The 21,856-nt window shown below is 41.3% G+C and overlaps 1 protein-coding gene across 8 annotated transcripts in view; it reads right to left on the reverse strand.

The window, feature by feature from the left end:
• ANK2 (ankyrin 2) overlaps positions 1 to 21,856 on the reverse strand; it is a 512,604-nt gene that overhangs the window by 134,982 nt on the left and 355,766 nt on the right. For all 8 annotated transcript variants that reach the window (XM_030190840.1, XM_030190841.1, XM_030190837.1 and 5 more), the window contains 3 exons: positions 11,376 to 11,530; positions 9,501 to 9,712; positions 1,500 to 1,704 (listed from right to left, as the gene is read on the reverse strand). In XM_030190840.1, the coding sequence (XP_030046700.1) occupies positions 1,500 to 1,704; positions 9,501 to 9,712; positions 11,376 to 11,530 (572 nt within the window). The remainder of the gene's footprint in view (positions 1 to 1,499; positions 1,705 to 9,500; positions 9,713 to 11,375; positions 11,531 to 21,856) is intronic.

Here is a 21,856-nt window from a genome sequence, read left to right on the forward strand (position 1 = left end):
TATAGGGTATAATTTGTTGTTCTGAGAAGAATCTTTTAGTAGCATTAAAAAGACATAAGAACCTGACAGACATGTTGGCACCCTCTGCACTGCCCAGAACAAATTATTGTACGAAGATGACAACAAAAGGTCATGTTCTATGCGGCCACTGATCTCTATGTAATGTCAACAAGAAGATCAAATCCTTTAGGAATCCTCAAACTGGTGACATTTTAGATATAAGATATTTTTGCACCTGTAAAACAGTAACAATAATCTATGTAGCTATTTGCCTGCACAAGCTTCTGTATATAGGCAAGACTTATTGGGCACAAAAGTACCATCAAATGAAAAGTGATAGAGAAACCTTTGGATAAACACTTAATCTTGAAAAACCATCAGTTCAATGACTATCATTCTTTGGTTCAATGTACACCATATCTTTCATGGCAAAGTGGTGACAATGATATAGTACTTTTAAATGAACAACATAGGTTTATTTGTAGATTTTGTACTGTTCTACCAAATGGATTTAATCAAGAGGCAGATCTTCAGTAATACCATCAGGCTGCCAAGAGGTATCACTTTTAATATTGCTCGGATGAATTTTAGTTGGTTTTGGAAGACTTTCATTTTTGTTAGCATCATTATTTTTAAAATGAGTACTTCTAAATGAATCTCTCTCCTAATGCCGCTATGTATTGAAATGAGATATCTTAGTTTGTTGGTTTTTTAAATGTCTGGATCCAGCCAGCACCTTTGACCATTGAAGGTGCATATAGACTTGGTTATAGCACAGGCAATCATTCCTGTCGCAACCCTGAGCCTGGAGGGAGATTCTTCCTGTGAATACATGATATACTTTTTAATGTACTTTATTAAGATAAATATATTTTTATTATTGGAAGTGTTCTAACAAATGTTTATTTTCCATAATTTTTAGATTTGTATTGAAATAGTACTTCACTTGAAGGAAGTACTATTTCATTTTTCCTTCTTAGTATGTGCCAATAATTCCCTTAAGAGCTCTATATTTACATTATTTATATTTTATCAAATTAAAAAAAACATTTTTGGTTAATAATATCTTTTGGTGGAATAATAACTTTGATTGTGTGTATATCACATGTGTGGAGTGATATTAGTTCTATATAAATGTTTTACGGTTTTTAAGTTTATATTCTGTCATCTGTTTAACAGTGTGCCCCGATGTAGCCTGTATTTGGGCAAAATGTGGCCATTTTGGGTTTCTGTTTGATTCTCTTCCAGTTTGCAGCAATAAATTGTTTTGGACTTATACATGCTGTTGTATTTATGATCTGCTGTTGTTTCCAGCCTTCTGGCATTCTGTAGATCCTAGCCTCTCTTTGCTGTGGAAGCACCAATCAGTCAGATTTTCAAGACATCTACAATGAATATGCATGAGATATATTTAACTTATGCATGTTCACTGTAATATTGCAGTCTATGTCTTTCTTACTTGGTTGCTCACCCATAAAATTCTGTGACATTCTGCTTACCTGTTATGCTGCATAGTAATCTTAAAGTAGGCGTGTCACCCCCAAAACCAAACATCATCCCATCACTGGAGGTTTTAGGGACTGGAATTGTCATGGTGATGGGCTTATGAAACTTCCTCCTTCTTGGTTCCAGAGTGACTATTGGGCTAAATGTAGCCTTGTTACCTAAAATCTTCTTTACAAGTTCACTGTGCATAGGCTGGGCCTTCAGACATTTACAGGAATGAAGAGAAGACATTAAAAAAAAGGATCAATAAATTTTATTCATGAAGATTAACAAAATCAACACACGGTTTTCTTATTACTCTTCCCTTATTCAAAAAGTACACCATTTATGATCTGAGTTTATGCTTCATGCACTGGGTTTATGTTTCATGTATCACATCTGAAATACTTCAATTTATTTTGAGAAAGATGAGTCAAATTAAACACATGAAATAATCTATCATAAGTGTAAATATATGCGACACGTAGCTATTTATGTACCTCCAGGCCACAGTTTTTTTTAATAAAATATACCAAAGTCAACATCTACTACACTCTCCAGATCTGATCACCTCATTGGAGAATTTATTAAATTTGTCTCCATCTTATGAAACTATGGGGCCACTTATCGTGTGTTTAGATGCCCAAATTATCACAGAAAAGCCTGTGCAGTAATTGTTTTATGCATCTTCCCATACAGTTATGACACAGTAATACCCTTTACCACATGGTAAGTGAATTGGTGATAGCACTCACTAAGTTACTGTGCACTAACCGTAAGTTACAGTCCATTTTCATGCCTCTTTGTTTCTTGCCCCATTCTAGGGTATGCAGTTAGCACATGAATTAATATGCACTGTCAAATGAGCAGTGAAACTGTTACCATGGTTGTCTGCAGTTACCATGTGCCAATCACTCATGGTAACTGCTTACTATACATTAGTAAAAGATCCCTCATGTTCCCTAAGTTCTAGGGATCTTTATTTAGCAGCTTGACCTCTAGCACTGAAAGACTATCACTAGGGGTCAGAGCTGTCATTTTGAACTTGGACACCCAACAATACAGAAGCACTCGAAGATCGCTCCTGTATCCTCCTCCCCCACAAATCCACAAAAGACATACCTAGTCAGTGCCAAGGGGATCGGAAGTGCAGAATAGGTGGTGATGCTGATCAGGGGTTTGTGGGAGGGTGATCAAAGCCATTTTTTGGGGGGTTTCAGCCAAAAACAAATCTGCTGCTGAAATTGAACGCTTGGTTTTAACCGAAACTGAAGCTGAAACAGAAACTGGCCCCACCCCCATACTGTAGTAACCTCCACTCCTTCCTACTTCTCCCCCTGAGCAGTAACAGCCTCCATTCCCTCCTCTCTCTTTCTCTCCGAACAAAGGTAGCCCCCACGCTCTCCCCTGCCTGGGCTTACTTTAGAGTCCCTGGTGGTCTATGGCATGGTCAGGGCAGGAGTAATCTCCATTTGCTCCTGCCCATGCCGTCTCTGCTGTCAAAATGGCTGCCACAAACTTCACTGGCAGTCTTATGAGAATGTGGCTCAAGGTTGTGTCAGCCACTTGGCGACTGGAGCTGGCAGGAGCAGCAGCAACTGGGCATCACTACTGCTCATACCGGCTCCAATCTCAACCTCCAGCATATCCATTTTGACAGCGAAGCAGCATGTGCAGGAGCAACTGGGGATAGGTTCTGCCCCAACTAGCCAATAGACCACCAGAGACTCTACAGCAGGCCTATGTGGGGGGGAGGGGGAATGAAGAGAGAAGGGTCATGCCCATTCTTGTTCAGTTGTTCTCTGAGGACAGCAGGCATACGTTCTCACAAGTGGATAACATCATCCATGGAGCACTGTGCGGACACTGCCAAGTGCACTGCCACTTTAAATCTCTGAGGTAGTGCCCCCAATGTGCATGAATGAGTGCCTTCCCACCCAACACTTGAGCACAGGACCAGCACTACAATATTAAAGCTAAGAAGACAACTCATGATGTATTGTAAGCCACATTGTGCCTGCAAAGAGGTGGGAAAATGTGGGATACAAATGCAATAAATAAACTCCAAGGGGAGATGGGAGGGATGTGAGAATAATATAACTGCAGTCCTCAGAGAACATCTACTACAGGTAAGTAACAGCTTTCTCCATGGACAAGTAGGCATAATATTCTCACATGTCAGACTCACTAGCTGCCAGGCTCACAAGATAAATGAATTTTTTGGTAACTAAGTAGATCAGCATTTTTCAAACTCAGCAAGGCCAGCTGCCGTCACTACCTTCTCCGGCAATGAGTTCCAGAGTCTAACTATGCGCTGAGTAAAGAAAAACTTTCTACGATTTGTTTTAAACCTACCACATTCTAATTTCATCTTGTGTCCCCTGGTTCTATTATTGTTAGAAAGTGTAAACAAATGCTTCACATCAGTCCGCTCTACCCCACTCATTATTTTGTAGACCTCTATCATATCGGTGTTGAGAATTTTGCACTGTACGAAAGGACATGCATTTCTTTCTATTTCTCTGGTGTTGCACTATGTTCAGCCTTGTATCTCTGCTTTCAATTTTTGTCTGCATGCTTTTTTGCAGTTCCCTATTTTGTATCAGATGAGAGTCATGTTCTATACCTGCAACTGAGGTGAAGGATTCTGCTGGCACATGGTGTCTGTGTAGGAATCTGTAACAGTCCATCTTGCTCCAATTTCCCAGTAGCACTTAAATTGGTGCCCTAATGTATTTCAGTAGCACAATTAAATGAAATAACTACTTCTGAAGGTTAACAGGTACAAGTGGAGATGACGGAGATTACTTGTAGGGATGGGATGGATTTTAGCAATTACAGGTGGGTATGGGTTAGATTCAAGTGGTGTGCCTTGACAATTTTTGCATCTTGTAAGTGTGCCACAAAATGAAAAATGTTGAAAATCACTGAAGTAGATAGTCAGCCTGGTGGAAAAAAGGGTTGAATGGCAGAGTAGATTTTTAAGTAATAAAAAGATTCCACAGGACTGCTTGCCCAAACCAGCTATCCTGCCTAGAATTATGCTCTAGACAGTAGCGAGCAGTGAAGGTGTATATAGAAGACCATGTGGCTACCTTGCAAATGTCTTCAATGGAGGCAGAGTAAAAATGAGCTACTGAAGCCACCATGGCTCTTACATTGTGAGCAGTGACCCAACCATGAAGGGTCATCCGAACCTCAGTATTTGTATAGGAGATACAGAGGGGCGCCCAGCTCAAAAACGAACAAATCCAAGGCATTTGGTCATGGGAGAGGCCAGGATTCGTAGTGCACTGGTCCCCCTGACATGCCAGGACACCAACCAGGCACCCTAGGGGGCACTTGTAAAAAGTAAAAAAAAAAAAAAAAAAAAAAATTAAAATACCTCCCAGGTGCATAGCTCCCTTCCCTTGGGTGCTGAGCCCCCCAAATCCCCCCCAAAACCCACTGCCCACAACTCTACACCATTACCATAGCCCTTATGGCTGAAGGGGGGCACCTACATGTGGGTACAGTGGGTTTTGGGGGCGGTTTGGAGCGCTCCCATTTAGCAGCACAAGTGTAACAGGTAGGGGGGGATGGGCCTGGGTCCACCTGCCTGAAGTCCACTGCACCCACTAACAACTGCTCCAGGGACCTGCATACTGCTGTGATGGAGCTGGGTATGACATTTGAGGCTGGCATACAGGATGGGAAAAAAGTTTTTAAAGTTCTTTTTTTTTGGTGGGAGGGGGTTAGTGACCACTGGGGGAGTCAGGGGAGGTCATCCCCGATTCCCTCCGGTGGTCATCTGGGCAGTTGGGGCACTTTTTGGGGACTTGTTCGTGACAAAAAAGGGTCCAAAAAAAGTGATCCAAATTCTCGCTTCTGGCGCCCTTTTGTTTTCCAAGGTGCAACGGGAGGGATATTGTGCTGCATGGTGGGTGGATGAAAGGGGAGAGAGAGAGAGAGAAACAGGGTAAGACAGGTTGGGAGAGGCAGTGGATTCAGGAAAAGATACAGTTGGGATTGGGGAGGCTTTTATACAGGGCCGGACTCTTGCTGGACTCAGCTAATCTGGGATCGGGTCCTGCCTCATCACAGGTCAGCCTTCAACCCAAGGCCTCTCAACAGGTAAAACAAATATGTATAATTGTGGGCTTCTGGGTGGGGGTGGGTTCTTCACTGCTGGGGGGGGGGGGAAGGTATGTTGGTAGGTTTCTGGGCAGTGATGGGCTCAGTGCCCAGGTTAAAATATTAATTTTTAAAAAGGCTGTTTGTTTTATGTTGGTTTTGGGGTGGGAGTGGTCTCTGCACTGCCCATTAAAATAAAAGTTTTATTTTTAATGCTGGTATGCTTCAGGGTGTAGGGAGGGTGAGATTGGGAAGAGCAGGGGAGATGCCAGACTATGGGGGGACAGGTAGAGGGTAGGACAGGGCTGATGCTAGGCTATAGGGAGGGGTGGTGGGAGTTAGAGTAGAGATGATGCCTAGCTGCAGGGATAGATGGTGGGGAAGGAAAGGATAGGGCTCATGCTGCGCTATGGGGATGGATGGGGGGAAAAAAAGAAGGGAAGGGTAGGGCAGATGCCGGGTTATGGGGATGGGGTAGGGAAGGGCAAGGAAGGGCTGATGCTGGGCTACAGGACAATTTTTTTATTTTTGGTCCTCTATTCTATAATTGATGAGGGTTGGTATGTGTTCTACATGTGACCGAGGTGAGAGATTCTGCTGGCATGTGGTTTGTGTGGTGTTATGAGTCTTACTTGTCTGAATTTTCCAATGAAATGTGTATTGCTGCTACGTATATTCATCACTGCCTTTATAAAAGTATTGTTGTTGGTATTAATGTTCAGAATTGGTGTTAAGGAGCTTCCTTGCAGGCCTTAGTGTTACTTCACAAAGTACCTGGCAGTGAAGGGATTTTGTATGCTATTATTGAGGTGCTACCAGAATTTGAATACATTTTTCCTATGTAATTATATTGCAGGATCCTGCCATATGTGTTGAGAGGTTTGCCGTTGTAGTAGAGTTATGTATGGTCAATTTTAAGGTATGGGATAATGTAATTATATTTAGAAATATCAATTTTTCCATTAAGCATGTATGTGGTTATGTTGATGCAGGGCAGCTGTTGGGCAGACTACGTAGAAAACCATCATCAAGTGCATTCTAAGGCATTATTTTGTAAAATCACAAGGAACACTACTCATACCTATATACACAGTGCCCACCCTTAATAGCTCTGGGCCCACACAAAATCTTAGGTCTGGCTATGCCACTGATTCTGAACAAGGTTACTCCTCGGTCTCTAATTTGAAAGTTATGGCTTGAGCCATCTCATGGACAGAGCCATTAGATAAGGATATACTTTCTGGAGGAGACCTATGTCTCTCAGGTGGCGGAGAAGGATCAGATAGGATGCCATAAGACTCCTCAGCAGAGATGTCTTGTGGATCCTGATCTGTCTCTCAAAAGAGGTCTGAGTCTGACTCTTCAAAGCACTGTTCATGGGAAGTACGTGGAAGAGTGTCGATCAGAGCGTCAACTCTGCATCGAGCCAGATGAGTCTCCGAGGTTGGATAAAGTTCCTCTGCTGATGCTGACATATTCATCAGTCAGGTTTATGCTGCTCCTGATAGTCAGTGTCGGTGTGCGGGACCTCTCCAGTGACCTCTCCGATGTACTGATGGGCTGGGCTCAGGCTGGAGCAAGCACCCTGTAAGCATGTATAGACTGTAAATGTAGTAGCTCTGAAATCTCCTCCTTGAGCATAGCTGGATTTCTTCCTTTACTGGCTGAGGGAAGCAGTGTGGATGCAGCCTAAGTTATAGCCTGTGCAGGTGTAGGAGATCTCAAAGACCTCAAAGGCTCTCGATGAGAAATAAGTTAGAGAGAAGGATAGCAGTCACTATGGCATGGATGCTTCCCATGCACTGAGGACGTCAATGCAGGGGAGGTGTGGGCAGAGTGCCTGGCGGGAGAAGAATGGCAATGCTTCTTAGGCTTTTTACGCTGCAGGTCCCTTGAAGCACGCAGAACCGACAACAAGGATGTAGATTCCTTTCATGGTTCACAGTATTGAATCCAATGATGGACAATCTCAATGTTGTGTCGGTGCACCTGATGTCGAAGCCAACACCAACGCAAGTTCTGCATCAAGTGCCGAATCTCTTGACATGCATGATGCAGATGCTGATGTCGATATAGAACCAAAATGTTTTTCACACTGGACTCTGTAGGATTTAAGGGTCCTTGCTTGCATCCACAGGCAGAGGCTTTACTGTATGTCCCGGTGCTCCAGACCCAAGCACTGAACACACCAGTTATGGGGGTCTGTACCTGAAATATTCCTATTGCACTTAGTACACTTGTTAAAACCATTTGGCACCCTCGTTGACATGAAGGAAAAATGGTTGATGTGGTCCAGGAAGCTTGAGTAGTTGCGTATCCAAAAGTGGTCAACGCTTCCTGGGCAAAAGAAGGGGTCAGAGGACCCAAAGGATGAAAATTGAAAAATGAAAAAATAATTTAAATAATGAATATAATTGATCAAAGTAACATAGAAAAAGACGAATATGAAGAAAAAATACCCTGAAAAAGGGAAGGCACCAAAGAGGCAAAAGTTTGACGTGTGGGGAGAGATTAAAAAATTAACCTCTCTGCTCTGTGGAAAATGATAGACTGATGGTCCTGCACTTGAGCATCGGGGAAGAAGGCACCTGTGCATGCACAGTAGGGGCACTGCCTCAAAGACATGAAGTAACAGTGCACTTGGCAATGTCAGCACCAGGCTCTGTGGATGATGTCACCCACACATGAAAATATTATGCCTGCTTGTCCTCAGAGAACAGATAGCACTAGTATTATATAACAGAATCCAAGCACCCAGTTGCTGTTATAGAACAGGCTCTCACCATGTGGAATCAAGGCATCTATGGCGAAACAGTAGGTTTCTGAGCATATGAACTGTATTATTTTACTGATGACATGTATTTCTCCTAAGTGGCCAGCAGATGGCGATTGTTTTCTTTAAAGCTGTACCTTGCTGAGACCTTGTGATCAGTTATATTCTGTAACTGATAAGCAGATATATTTTCTGTAGTTTCCAGGTACTATTCTGGTAGTGATAAAAAATGTTTAGATAGTTTATAATTAATCCTATTTCAGTTCCCTGTTATTGTGTACTGTTTTCTCCATTTGTTTTATAGTTCACTGTTTAATATTTTATGAAAATAAATGTAATTGTTTGTTTGTTCTGCTTGTCTGGACTAAGAATCCTGATGGTTTGTGGTCTGGGTCCCTGAGTGATTTCTGGGAATTGTGGGACCTCTGGGAATGTGGCCTCTAGTAACCTAGAAACCACTGGGGATAATTTGAAAGCGGGAGACTTGCCCATAGGCGGTTGTAACCCAGTTGGTGGAAGGAGGGTGCTAGTGTAGAGCATAAGCAGCAAGTGCTGGCGGACCTGAGCTGCGCAGGGGACAGACCCTCCAGGTGGCCGCAGGGTTAGCCCCAGGTGGGTGACTAGGCGTTTCGTCACAGCATCTAAAAGGAGGCTCCCACTTAGAGATTTACCCTCTAAGTATCTGTCCTGTGCAGTAACTGCAAGTCAGATACTGTCCACACCTCCAACAGCTACTGCACAGGTTTTGCAGTTATTGTGCATTCATTTTTGCAACTAATGCATGGTAAATGCAAAAATGTACATTTTAGTAAACAGGCCTCATAGTAAAAACCATGGCTGTCAAGTAAAATTGTTTCATATTTTTGAATAGTTATAGCATATCAAGCTTACAAATAAACTAAATTATCATGTCCTGTTACATATAGCACAATATATAACTTGTATAGCCTTGCTTTTGTTAAATATCTATCACAGTATTGCAGACTTGTGGGAATAAATGTATGTGGATGTACTATCTGGTGGTAATTATTATACTTACAACACCACTGATTCATCCATCTGTAATAGATTATATACTAAACACAATCTCAGACTAGGATAATTTAATAACATTGATAAGGTTTCGTACCTGTAGGCCTACACGAATTCGCTTGGTCAGTGCACCCTCTGGGAAAACTGCCTGAACCTGTGGCACTACTGTGCTACTCAGCAGTCCACCCTCCGGTCCAATCAGGTTGCTGTCCTGTTTGATCCGGGACACCACTGCAAAGTACTGGGGGAAGTCTCGAGTGATTATTCGGCAGATGCGCTTCTTCTCTAGCTCCTCAGGGCTGTCCAGAACTGAGAGAAGGGTCAATAAAGGATTAAATGAAGTGAAAGAACTATAGCCGAAATACTGCTAATAATATTTAATTCTTATCAATGATTAACTATACTTTTCACACGGTAACGGTTTTATTTCCTGATGTTATTTATATGTTTTTTTTTATCCTGCTGGCCTAGGAAAACCCCCAGCATAACATTAAGGGGGGTAGTTGCTAATATATGTTAAAGGAACAATGCATGATTTTTGCCAAGTAATTTTCATTATTTTAGCACAGTGCAGGCTACATAATAATGAAATGCAAATGCATGCAAAACACCACATCATTATGCAAACTGAAACGCACAGGTTCCACTTAACTTTAGAAGCTGCATTATTCCAATGCTCCTGGGCATCCGCTTATGCCATGTCGATAGCAGGTGTAAATGCACACATCTAAATGCATCACTTTAGCACATATTCTGTAAATTACATGCATAAATGTTAGACATGCCCATGCTTCACCCCCCCCCCTGAATGCCCCCTTGCATTCATGAACTAAGTTGTATGTTAAAATTATTGAATGCCATCGAGTGTGCAGCTAGCATTTATGCGCGTAAATAACAGTCACATGTTCAAGAACTAGTATTGTATAACTAAATTTAAGTGACCTATTATGAGGGGGATAGAGTGCATAACCATTCATTTATACCTTCCATGGAACAGGTGCCAATTTGTGGATAGCATTTGTCCACTACTGAGGGTCATGGTAGGAACCTATTTTATACAGGCACATAGCACCAACATGCTTTTATGAATTTTTAACATAGATTTCCTGTTATAAAAATATCCCCCTGAAGATGAAATGTCTAAATTGGCCAAACATTCATTATTAAAGCTAATTTTTAAATACAAAATATGACCTAGAGACACAGCAGGTCATGTGGTAACCAGGTTGGTACTGCAGGCTAAACCTATCTATAGACTAACCAAATCGATACCAGCAGGTTGATGGTAGCCTGGAGAATGAGGGTGCAGAATGTTTGGGCACCAGCCTGATGGTTTTTGGCAGCTGTTTAGATTATTAGAGAACTTGGTGGTAAGATATGGAGATGGGGATGAGTTGGGTGTTAAGCATTGGATTAAATATGGGAGACTGTGTTCATCTATTGTCTATAGTCACAAAACAGAGGGAAAGCAGCATACAAAAGCAACCAAACAAACAGAAAAAGTAAACACTGGGCCTTCAGGAATGAGAAAAATGCAATCCTTTATTAATGATGAATACCCGACACGGGCCGTGTTTCGGCGTACAAACGCCTGCATCAGGGGTCAAAAAGCTCTTCTAGGTCAGCTAGTTAGCTAGTAGATAAAGATGATTAACAAACAGCTTATATTCCCTCCCGGGCGATCTGATTCAAAGCATCATCCTCGGCCGTCAGTCTTTCCCTGCTGTGCGGCTGGGTTGAAGAGGGCTTGTGAAAATGACAAATGATCCTCAAGATGGAAGCATTAAAGAGATAAGTAAAGCAACCTAGTAGAATGTATTTGAAATGAATCAAGGTGTTTATTGGTTAAAAACCTAACATCAGAAGTCCTCCTTATATTCTCTGTCTCCAGATCTTCTTTGCGTGTTAAAGTAAATGCAACACATTTTATTAGAATGGTATGTTATATTCAACATTACATTTCAGAAAATACCTTCATCCATTCCGTTGAGAATTTCATTGAGTTCATCTTCCGTGTACTCGCAATAGTGCTCCTTCCAGTTGTCCCCGGTCTCACTGCGCAGGACCACTAGCTCCCGCTCCTTCCCTCGAAGGGCCGCAAAGTGCGGGATCTCTACAATCACAGGCCTAAGGCAGCAAAAAATCATATTCAATGTATAGGAAGGCGGCATCCAGAAGTTAAACAATTTCCATGCAGCCTTGAGCATACACTGCCAGAGGGAGCTCTTCTACAACAAATATGCTACAGAACATTACACCGTCCCTTAGAGACAGAAAAATATGGATATACAGATGCTGACCTGTTTCTTCATATATGACAGATCATGTATATAATTCCCAGCTAAGTTTGATTATGTTCAACTGCTGCTTTTTAAATTCTAAAGCCCCTTCTCCATCCCATTATTCCCATCCCATTATTCAGAAGCGGAGTGGTTTATCCTTGGGTTTTATTAAGCTACATTACTGCATTTACTTTTATTATTACTTCAAAAAAACTGTGAAACAGCAGCCTTTACATTCCTGACCAAGATGCTTTGCTGAAGACTAAAAACTTCCTACAGCCAATTTTGCAACAAAAAAGAAGATCTCATGCTTGAACAAAAAATGAAAATCACAGAACACTGATTGTAAGGAGGATACAGACATATCACTATAAACAAAAACCACAAGCCACAAAAGTTGGGAAATGGTCCAGTGAAAAGTAGGTATATAAAATATAAATCATTAGAGGGACAGCATCATGGGCACAATGACAGAAAATAAATACTGTAGAAGGAGGGCGGGGAGGCCAGGATCCATCAATTTGCTTTTTACCCAAGGAATTTGGTTCCAGGAGGCCCCAGCTGAAGGATTCGGCTGACCAAGCTTTCTCCCTCATTAAGAGGGGGAGGAGCGGTAGGCAGGTGCAGTTTACTGAGTGTGTCCACAGCAGCAGTGAAAAAAAGAAGATCGGTAAGCTTTTGATATTTCATTTCTTTTCATAATCTCTTTATGGTCTCTTATCAACAGCATGAGAAGAGAGTTCTGCTCGCCAATCTATGGAAGAGCCCATGAAAAAACCAATGGGCTTGCTCTAGGAGAGAAAAGAACTCTCCTCAAGATATGCAAAGAAACCAAAGAGCGGAGGTAGCCACCTCTGCTCATTGGTTTCCTTGCTCTAGGAGAGCCATAATATCTACTTCCAATAGATGTTCAGCTGCAGCTCAAATTATGCCCACCCTGCAGGGCTGGCAATTGGGAAGATCAAAACTAACAACAGCAATATTCTTAATGATAATCACCACCAGAATAAAATTCAGAAATCTGTATGCATCATAGTGTAGAAAGTAAAATTCCTGAAAAAAAATAGTCATAGCAGAATTATACATCCATTATATATTTCAGAAATTACTTTCTTTTTACAAGTTTACTTCATAGTGAAGAAACGAGGACATGAAACATACGAAATAGAGTGGCAACACTACCTTCCACATTCTCAAAGGGAAAATGAATTCCATATGACATGACTTGCTGTAAACCACGTTAGGTTCTTTTTAACGACCTACCATACCATACACATTATCCTATCAAAGTATATACCCTGACTTCAAACACTTCTCTTTTTTTTCAGTTCTTTTTATTAATGTTTCACTTTATAAAAAGTACAATTTATTAACAAATAATAATAATAATTAAGATATCCTTTTATTAAGCTGCAGTAGAAAGTGGCCTTAGTATGAAGGAGTAGCCTAGTGGTTAGTGCAGCAGACTTTAACCCTGGGGAACTGGGTTCAAATTCCACTGCAACTCCTTGTGACACTGGGCAGGTCACTTAACCCTCCAGTGCCCCAGGTACAAATAAGTACCTGTATATACTATGTAAACTGTTTTGAATATAGTTGCAAAAACCACAGAAAGGCAGTATATCAAGTCCCTTATGCGGGTTCTTCCCATGTGCTAAGGTTATTCTTACCGCAGCAATAAAATGTAAAATATTCTATTTTTTTGTATTACTGGCCATGCGTTAATGGCACCATTAGCATGTGGCCAATAAAAAGAATTACTGTGTGAGTACTTACCAAAATACTAGGACTAGGGGGCATGCGATGAAACTACAGGGTAGAAAATTTTAAACAAATCGGACAAAAGTTTTCTTCACCCAATGCGTAATTAAACTCTGCAATTCATTGCCGGAGAACATGGTGAAGGCAGTTAGCTTAGCAGAGTGTAAAAAGGGGTTAGACGGTTTCCTAAAGGACAAGTCCAAAAACCACTACTAAATGGACTTGGGAAAAATCCACAATTCCAGGAATAACATGTGTAGAATGTTTGTACGTTTGGGAAGCTTGCCAGGTGCCCTTGGCCTGGATTGGCCGCTGTCGTGGACAGGATGCTGGGCTCGATGGACCTTTGGTCTTTTCCCCATTACTTATGTACCACCATCCATTTTGTAGGTGATTAAGTAATCCTGCGCTAATCAACTAGCGCGCAGCAATGTAGATGCACTAACTGATTAGCAGAGAAACGCCCACTCGCTTCCCACCTTGACACACCTCCTCAAGAGAAAAAAATTAAAATATTTTTTAGCGCACGATTCATGTGTGCAGTGTGGAATCTTACCACAGGACACCTGAACGCATCCCATGGTAAGCTCATTTAAGCTGCGGTAAGCATGCACTAGCGCTTACCGCAGCTTAGTAAAAGGACCCTTAAATAAGCAACATATTAAAAAAACATACAAATAACATTCAATAGAACAAAGCAAGTCAACTGGGTCTCAACTTTCTCCAAATCATAAATATGTCACTAAAATAAAATTATATGGGGTAAATATTTAGCCGGTGGCTATCAGAGGTTTTATAAACGCAATGTGCTGCTGAAATTATGCCATGTCTGGGCACTGGCATTAAATATCTGGGTAAGCACAGACAGCTGGTACTTTAGTGGATAAGTGCTGACATTCATCCACGGATTCTATATATGGCGACTAAAGTTACACAAATAATTGGATGTTAACAATCATTTATCTACACTAATTGGGATTAATTAGAATTTACATGCACTACTTGTTAAACGTATTCTATAATGCAGTCTGCATAAATTCAACCACATGGCTCTCAAAAGGGGGTGTGACCATGGAAGCATGTGCGGGTTGTGAACATTCCAAAATTTATGCCCGATCTGCACCTAAATTAGACGTGGGCATTTGCACCAGGTTTTATTTGGTGTAAATTCTTGCGACTAAATTTAGTCACAGGAAGGCTGCTAAGCGTATTCTATAAACCTCGCCTAACTTTAGGCAAATTTTATAGAATACCGCTAAATGCATTTTCTTCAGTGACAATGTTTTTAAGCAACATATATAGAATTTAGTCCTCAGCCCTTATGGTAAACCAGCCACTCCACCCCAGATTGCCCACACAATTTAGTGGTTAGAGGGTATATTCAGCGGCAATAGCTGGGCAAGCGCTGCTAAATATTCCCTCAGGACCCACTCAGCACCAGTTAACCAGGCAAGAAGATCTCTTACCTGGTTGACTAGCTTTGAATATCAACAGCATATATTTTTTTAAACATGTCCTTTAGTGTTTATGGCTTCATTATGTGCTACATCCCATTCCTGTGGTCAAAAAGTGGCAGTAGATCTGGCTTCACTGCCTAGTGGCTCTGTTGTTCACTGTTCTGTGAGATACCTGGCTCCAGTGGCGTAGCCAGGGGGGGCACCAGAGGAGCGGCCACTCCCCCAAACTGAGTTCTGTCTGCGCCAGCGCCTATTTTTTTTTTCGCTCCCCTCGAACCGTCAACCTGGCTCTGCTTCTGCCTGGCTCTTGCAACTTGGGGTGACTGATCAGAATTTGAAGGTAGCATTCAACAACAGGGAGAGAGGAAGGTAACTGTGGTCACTGCTCAAATGCAAACACCTACTGACTGAATTAAAAGTAGTCTCTAAAAGGAATCAGCCTGTGTTCTTCACCCACAGAAAAGCAAAAGGAAGGAAAATGCGTTAGAGGCTCTTTTACTAAGGCGCGGTAGGCCTAATGCAGGCCTACTGTGCACTAAAAGGGTACTACCGTGGGATGTACTGAGGCATCCAGTGGTAGTTTCCCACTCAGCACGCACTGCCATGCCCAGGGCCGACGAGAGACTGGGCCAGGCCAGGCCAGGCCAGGCCAGGCCTGGGGCGCCCCCCCCCCCCCCCCGAGGTCATTGGAGGCCTGGGCCCGGGAATTTTGTCCCCCCTGACCCCCCTTCTCAGCGGCCCTGGCCGTGCCCATGGCGGACAGCAGGCGTGCCTGTGTTAATCGTGTAGTGCATCAAAACCCTAAATGTTGGGCTTGTGATATAGGAATCTTAGTTTGATTTTAGAAGACCTCAGCTTGTTGGAATCATGGGGCATGCACGGGTTTTAGCCACCACTTTCCTATCGTCACCGGTCTTCATGTATATTTTTTGATTATTTAGTTTTATCTATAATCTTATATTGTGTTATTATACTCAACTGTGTAGTGCAGGCACATTATGGTATGCTACCCGATGACTGCGGGAGTAGTGAGGGAGCCATTACCGCCAGCTAAATAGGTAGTGGTAATGGCTCCCATGGTAATGGCCACGTGCTAATGGGGAAATTAGCGTGTGGCCATTACAAAAGGTATGGCATGGCGGCCATTTTACCATCAAGCTAAAAGTGGCCACAGCGCGCGGAAAACCCTTGCACTTGTTGGAATGTAATTGTATTTTACATGCATTGCCTGTCACCTATTATTTCTCTGTGATTACTCTGTGACCTCTGATGTGAATTACTTAGAGAGGTCACACAGCTATGCAACTTCCTGTGGGGGCAGATGCAGCACATGCAGCACATGGAGCACATGGAGCTCATGATCTCTCCTAACCTGAGAGGATCTATGGTGGTGTGAGCATCCATTACCATCTAAGCACATGGAAGGAGCTGATAATACAAATGTATAGTAATATGTATATATAAGCCTGTCTGATTATAATCTAACTACAAACTGTGAGTAAACAGATGTTTTGTTACTTCAACTTTAAAGTGACTCAGCAGTGAATTATTCAGGGGTGAATGAGAGAGAGATGAAGAAAGAAATTAACATTTCTAAAGCTGAAGCTGTGTGTACTAAAATCTGCTAATTATTTACTACAAATAATCCAACAAAAGGGTTATGGGCCCAGGGCTCAGGAATTGAAAAAGAAGAGAAATATTACCAGGCAGAAAAAAAGGCCACATTTTTCTCTTAAGTTTTAAAGGAAAGAATCAGTCTGTCTCTCTCTCCCCCCCACACAGCAGACAGAAGGCTAAGAAAATGGCTGAGGGAAGAAATTCACCATTGTTCTATTCTCTCAAGGTGCCTAAATTAACTGAGTTTAATTATCAGCAGTGGGAACTAAGATTCATATGTCTCCTTCGAGCAAATGGATTAAATATATGCTTAGACCAAGACAGAACAGCTGAAAATATGGCTGAATGGGACAATGCAAACTATTATGTGAAGTGCATGCTTTTGGAAGCTCTCTCAGAGAAACAAGCCATATTAGTGGAGGGAAAAGATACACCAAAGGACATTTTATATAAACTGAGAACTATGTATGCAACTACATATGCAAAGCAGCAACCAATTTGGCTGGCAGAGTTGAATGAAACCAAATTAAGGGATAAAAGTAAATGTAATGATCACATTATGCATCTTATGTCTTCATTTCAAAAGTTAGAACTTTCTGGAATTCCCATGTGTGATGCATTGAAAAGAGCATTTCTTTTTACCTCACTATCAAAGAAGTTTGATGTTTTTAGGTCTGTAAATGAGGCCATTGAAGGGCAATCTTTTGAACAGGCAACATCAAAACTAAGGCAGGAATGCATAATAATGATTCTGAGGAGATGTGTTCTCAAAGCAAGTCAGAGAGAAATGAAACAAATTTCTTGGCAAAGAACAGAGGAAGGCGGAGCTATAGGAAAACTCCACCCAAGGGCAAGCTGATTTGCTACTCATGTGGAAAGGAGGGACATGTATCTAAATGGTGTAAGGAAACACAAACACTCCCTCTAGCTCACCTAAGCCAATGGAACTAAAGAATTTTCAAACCAGGAAATGTATGAAGGACAAAGATAAACACAAGGGCTTTCTAATGGCAGAAAAATCTTTGACTATGGTAAATAATAATTCAAATGAAAGTACTTGGATTTTGGATTCAGGGAGCACATGCCATTTAACCAATTGTAAGGATTTCTTTCAGGAAATGTGTCCAGAGGAAGGTATTCTTAAAACTGCAAACGCAGGGACTGCTAAGATCCAAGCAAAAGGTATTGGATTCTTAAAATGCAAAGTGTCTAATGAAGTTAAAGAAATTCCTGTAAGTGATGTCTTGTATATTCCCCAAGCAGTTTGCAATATGCTTAGTGTATCTACATTAGATAAGAAGGGATTTGTGATTCATTTTGAAAACAGTAAGTGCACAATCTCTAAAAATGATGAAGTGTATGCTGAAGCTTTTATGCATAATGATGTTTATAAGCTGAACATTTCAGGTGAAGCCTCACATATGGCGCAAGTAAGGAAGAATGATGGTAAATGTAGTCTGGAAATCTGGCACCGCCGCCTGGGACATCGTGATTCTAAGGTGATCCAGGATCTTTACAGTAAGCAACTGGCCACCGGCATTCAGATAAGTGCAGATGCTGGTAAAATGGAGAAATGCATAGACTGTGTCACTCAAAAGGGTGTGAGACCCTCATTTCCTGCATACACAGGAAATAGGAGTAATAAAGTACTGGACTTAATACACAGTGACTTATGTGGACCGTTTAATATCCCATCATTGGGAAATAACAGATTTGTGCTGATATTCTTGGATGATTTCTCTAGATATTGTGTGGCCTATTTGCTGAAAGAGAAAAGTCAAGTCACAGACATGCTGAAGAAATACGTAGCCATGGTGAGCAATAAATTTGAAAGAAAACCAAAGGTTCTTCAGACCGACAATGGTGGTGAGTTCATTTCACAAAGCATGCGCACATTTCTAGAACAAGAAGGCATTCAGCATATCACAACAGTAGCTTATACACCAGAACAAAATTCTGTTGCAGAGAGAAAATTTAGGTCACTTGTGGAAATGACCAGATGTATGCTGTCAGATAGCAATCTCCCTAAAAGACTATGGGGGGAAGCCATTCTCACAGCAGTGTACCTACAAAACAGAATGCCAACTAAAGGCGCTGAGCGCACACCACATGAGACATGGCATGGTAGGAAGCCAAACCTGTCACACATAAGAACATTTGGAAGTACAGCATATGCTCATGTACCAAAGCAAAGAAGGCATAAGCTGGATTCCACAACAGAAAGGGGCATTTTAGTTGGCTATGCTCCAGGACACAAAGGATATAGAATTTTGAATCTGAAAACTGGCATTGTTGGCATAAGACATGTTACATATTTTGATGAAAACAAAAGGGTTGATAAAGGCTGGATTATCCCAGATGAGCCTTATCATCCAGAATATGAAACTAGAACCATAATAGACATGCCAGTGTATATAAATGCCATACCAAGGCAGATGTCTGAAAGCAACTCATCTGTATCTAACGAGGAACAGGCAGAGGAAGCAGACACAGAAAGGATCATTGAAGAAGACAGTACAGTTGGAGAAGGGGAATCAATTGGAGAAGGACTCTCAGATATAGAGGATGCAGAAAGGTCGGACCAACCTGTAGTCAGACGCTCATCCAGGGAAAACAAAGGTGTTCCACCCCCAAGACTGTCTTACCTAACAAAGTCAGCAGAAGCTCAAGAGCCCTTAACATGGGATGAGATTGAGAAAATGCCAGCAGAAGAAGCTGCTGAATGGCATAAAGCTGCACAAGAAGAAATTGATGCATTGGATAAAAATAATACTTGGATTCTTACAAAATTACCTCCTGGCAAGAAAGCTATAGGATGCAAATGGGTATTCAAGTTAAAAAGGAATGCACAAGGAAAAGTGGAAAGGTATAAAGCCAGATTAGTCGCAAAGGGATATCTTCAGAAATATGGAGAAGATTTTGATGAAGTGTTTGCACCTGTAGTGAAACACACGACAATAAGAACACTTCTGAGCATTGCAGTCTCAAAAGGCATGCAAGTCAACCACATTGATGTGAAAACAGCGTTTCTTCATGGAGAAATAACTGAAGACTTGTACATGGAACAACCAACAGGTTTCATAAATACAAAACAAAGACAGCTAGTGTGTAAATTAAACAAAGGTCTTTATGGATTAAGCAAAGTGCAGAATGTTGGAATGAAAAATTGCATGAAATATTGACAAATTTAGGATTTAAGCAAGGTGAAGCAGATAAATGCTTGTACACTAGGTGCAGAAATGGACAATATGCATACATTTTAGCTTTTGTTGATGATCTGCTCATTGCAAGCAAAAGTGAGCAAGAGTACAAGGACATTGTAAAGTGTTTAAACCAGAATGTTGAGATAAAAGAACTTGGTAATGTGTCATACTATCTTGGTATAGAAATTGAGAAACAAAATGATGGTTCTTATCTTCTAAGCCAGAAGCAGAAAATAAATGAGCTTATTGAAAGTTTAGGTATGCAAGATGCCCAAGTTGTAAGCACTCCCATGATCACTGATTTTCTGAAGGATGAAACAGTAAGAGAACCTTTACCAGATAACATCCAATATAGATCAGCCATAGGTAAGCTTTTATATCTGACTACCACATACAGGGCTGATATAGCAAATGCAGTAGGAATTTTGAGCAGAAGGGTCAGCTCACCTACCAAATCAGATTGGACTGCAGTTAAAAGGATGGTAAGGTATTTAAAGGGTACCATTGATTGTAAATTAAAGATTTCAGCCAATAGTAATCCAAAACTAATATGTTACTGTGATTCAGATTGGGCAGGGGATCATTCTAATTAAAAATCCACAAGTGGATATGTGTTTATGTATGGAAATGTACAAATTTCATGGGCCAGTCATAAACAAAGTATTGTGAGTTTGTCTTCTACAGAAGCTGAATATGTGGCAGTATCGGAAGCGTGCAGAGAACTGATGTGGATTGAAAAACTTTTGCTGGATTTCGGTATAGCTGAACAGAGACCAATCCAGATAATGGAAGATAATCAGAGCTGCATCCGACTGTCACAGAATGACAAGGTTCAGTCACGCACCAAGCACATCGCAACGAAATACCACAACGTGCGAGAGTTGGCGAAAGAAGGGGTCATCAGTCTACACTATTGTCACACCAGTGAGATGACAGCTGACATCATGACCAAACCGTTACCCAGAGAACATTTTGTGAATCTGCGTATAAAGCTTGGACTTTGTATGAATAAATAATTGCATGACAGTTATGCATGAGAAGGGGTTTGTTGGAATGTAATTGTATTTTACATGCATTGCCTGTCACCTATTATTTCTCTGTGATTACTCTGTGACCTCTGATGTGAATTACTTAGAGAGGTCACACAGCTATGCAACTTCCTGTGGGGGCAGATGCAGCACATGCAGCACATGGAGCACATGGAGCTCATGATCTCTCCTAACCTGAGAGGATCTATGGTGGTGTGAGCATCCATTACCATCTAAGCACATGGAAGGAGCTGATAATACAAATGTATAGTAATATGTATATATAAGCCTGTCTGATTATAATCTAACTACAAACTGTGAGTAAACAGATGTTTTGTTACTTCAACTTTAAAGTGACTCAGCAGTGAATTATTCAGGGGTGAATGAGAGAGAGATGAAGAAAGAAATTAACATTTCTAAAGCTGAAGCTGTGTGTACTAAAATCTGCTAATTATTTACTACAAATAATCCAACAGCACTGACACCAGCGCCTGCCACCTTTTAGCACGGCTTGGTAAAAGGATCCTTTAGTGAACCATAAAGCATGCCCAGTGTTACCATATTCATATTCATATGAAACAAATCCTGATTGGGCAGAAGGTCTGAGGAAGGTACAGATTCCAAAAACTACAATGTCAGCGCTGCTGAAGTTTTCTGTGTATGCCCCACATGCTGTACACTGCCTTGGATGAAACTCTTCATAAAAGTGATTAATAAATCTCAATCCATAAATAAATACGAAAATTAGTGCAGGACCTGAAAGAGAAATACTGGAAAGTGCCCTATTTCCTGGGCATGCAAATAGGCTTAGTGCATGGAAAAGCCCTGCAATAGCGTGCGCTAAGCCCACTAGCGAATTTAGTAGACACACCCCTATGTGTGCAAATCGTTGTGTGTGCAATTTTGAGTGCTGATGCACAACAGTCCAGCATTTCTCTGTTTCAGAACATCTCCCTCCTCAGCTTCATTTTGTTAATAAAAGCCCAAAAAAAAGTTGTGGCTCCCATATGCTAGCAGTAAAGAGAAGAATCAAACATAAAATCTTCACTAGCCCTGAAGAACAAGCTAACCTTTCTATTCCTCCTCAGATCTTGCATTAAAATCC

This window comes from Microcaecilia unicolor, chromosome 2 (genome assembly GCF_901765095.1).
Source record: "Microcaecilia unicolor chromosome 2, aMicUni1.1, whole genome shotgun sequence".
Taxonomy (NCBI): Eukaryota; Metazoa; Chordata; class Amphibia; order Gymnophiona; family Siphonopidae; genus Microcaecilia; species Microcaecilia unicolor.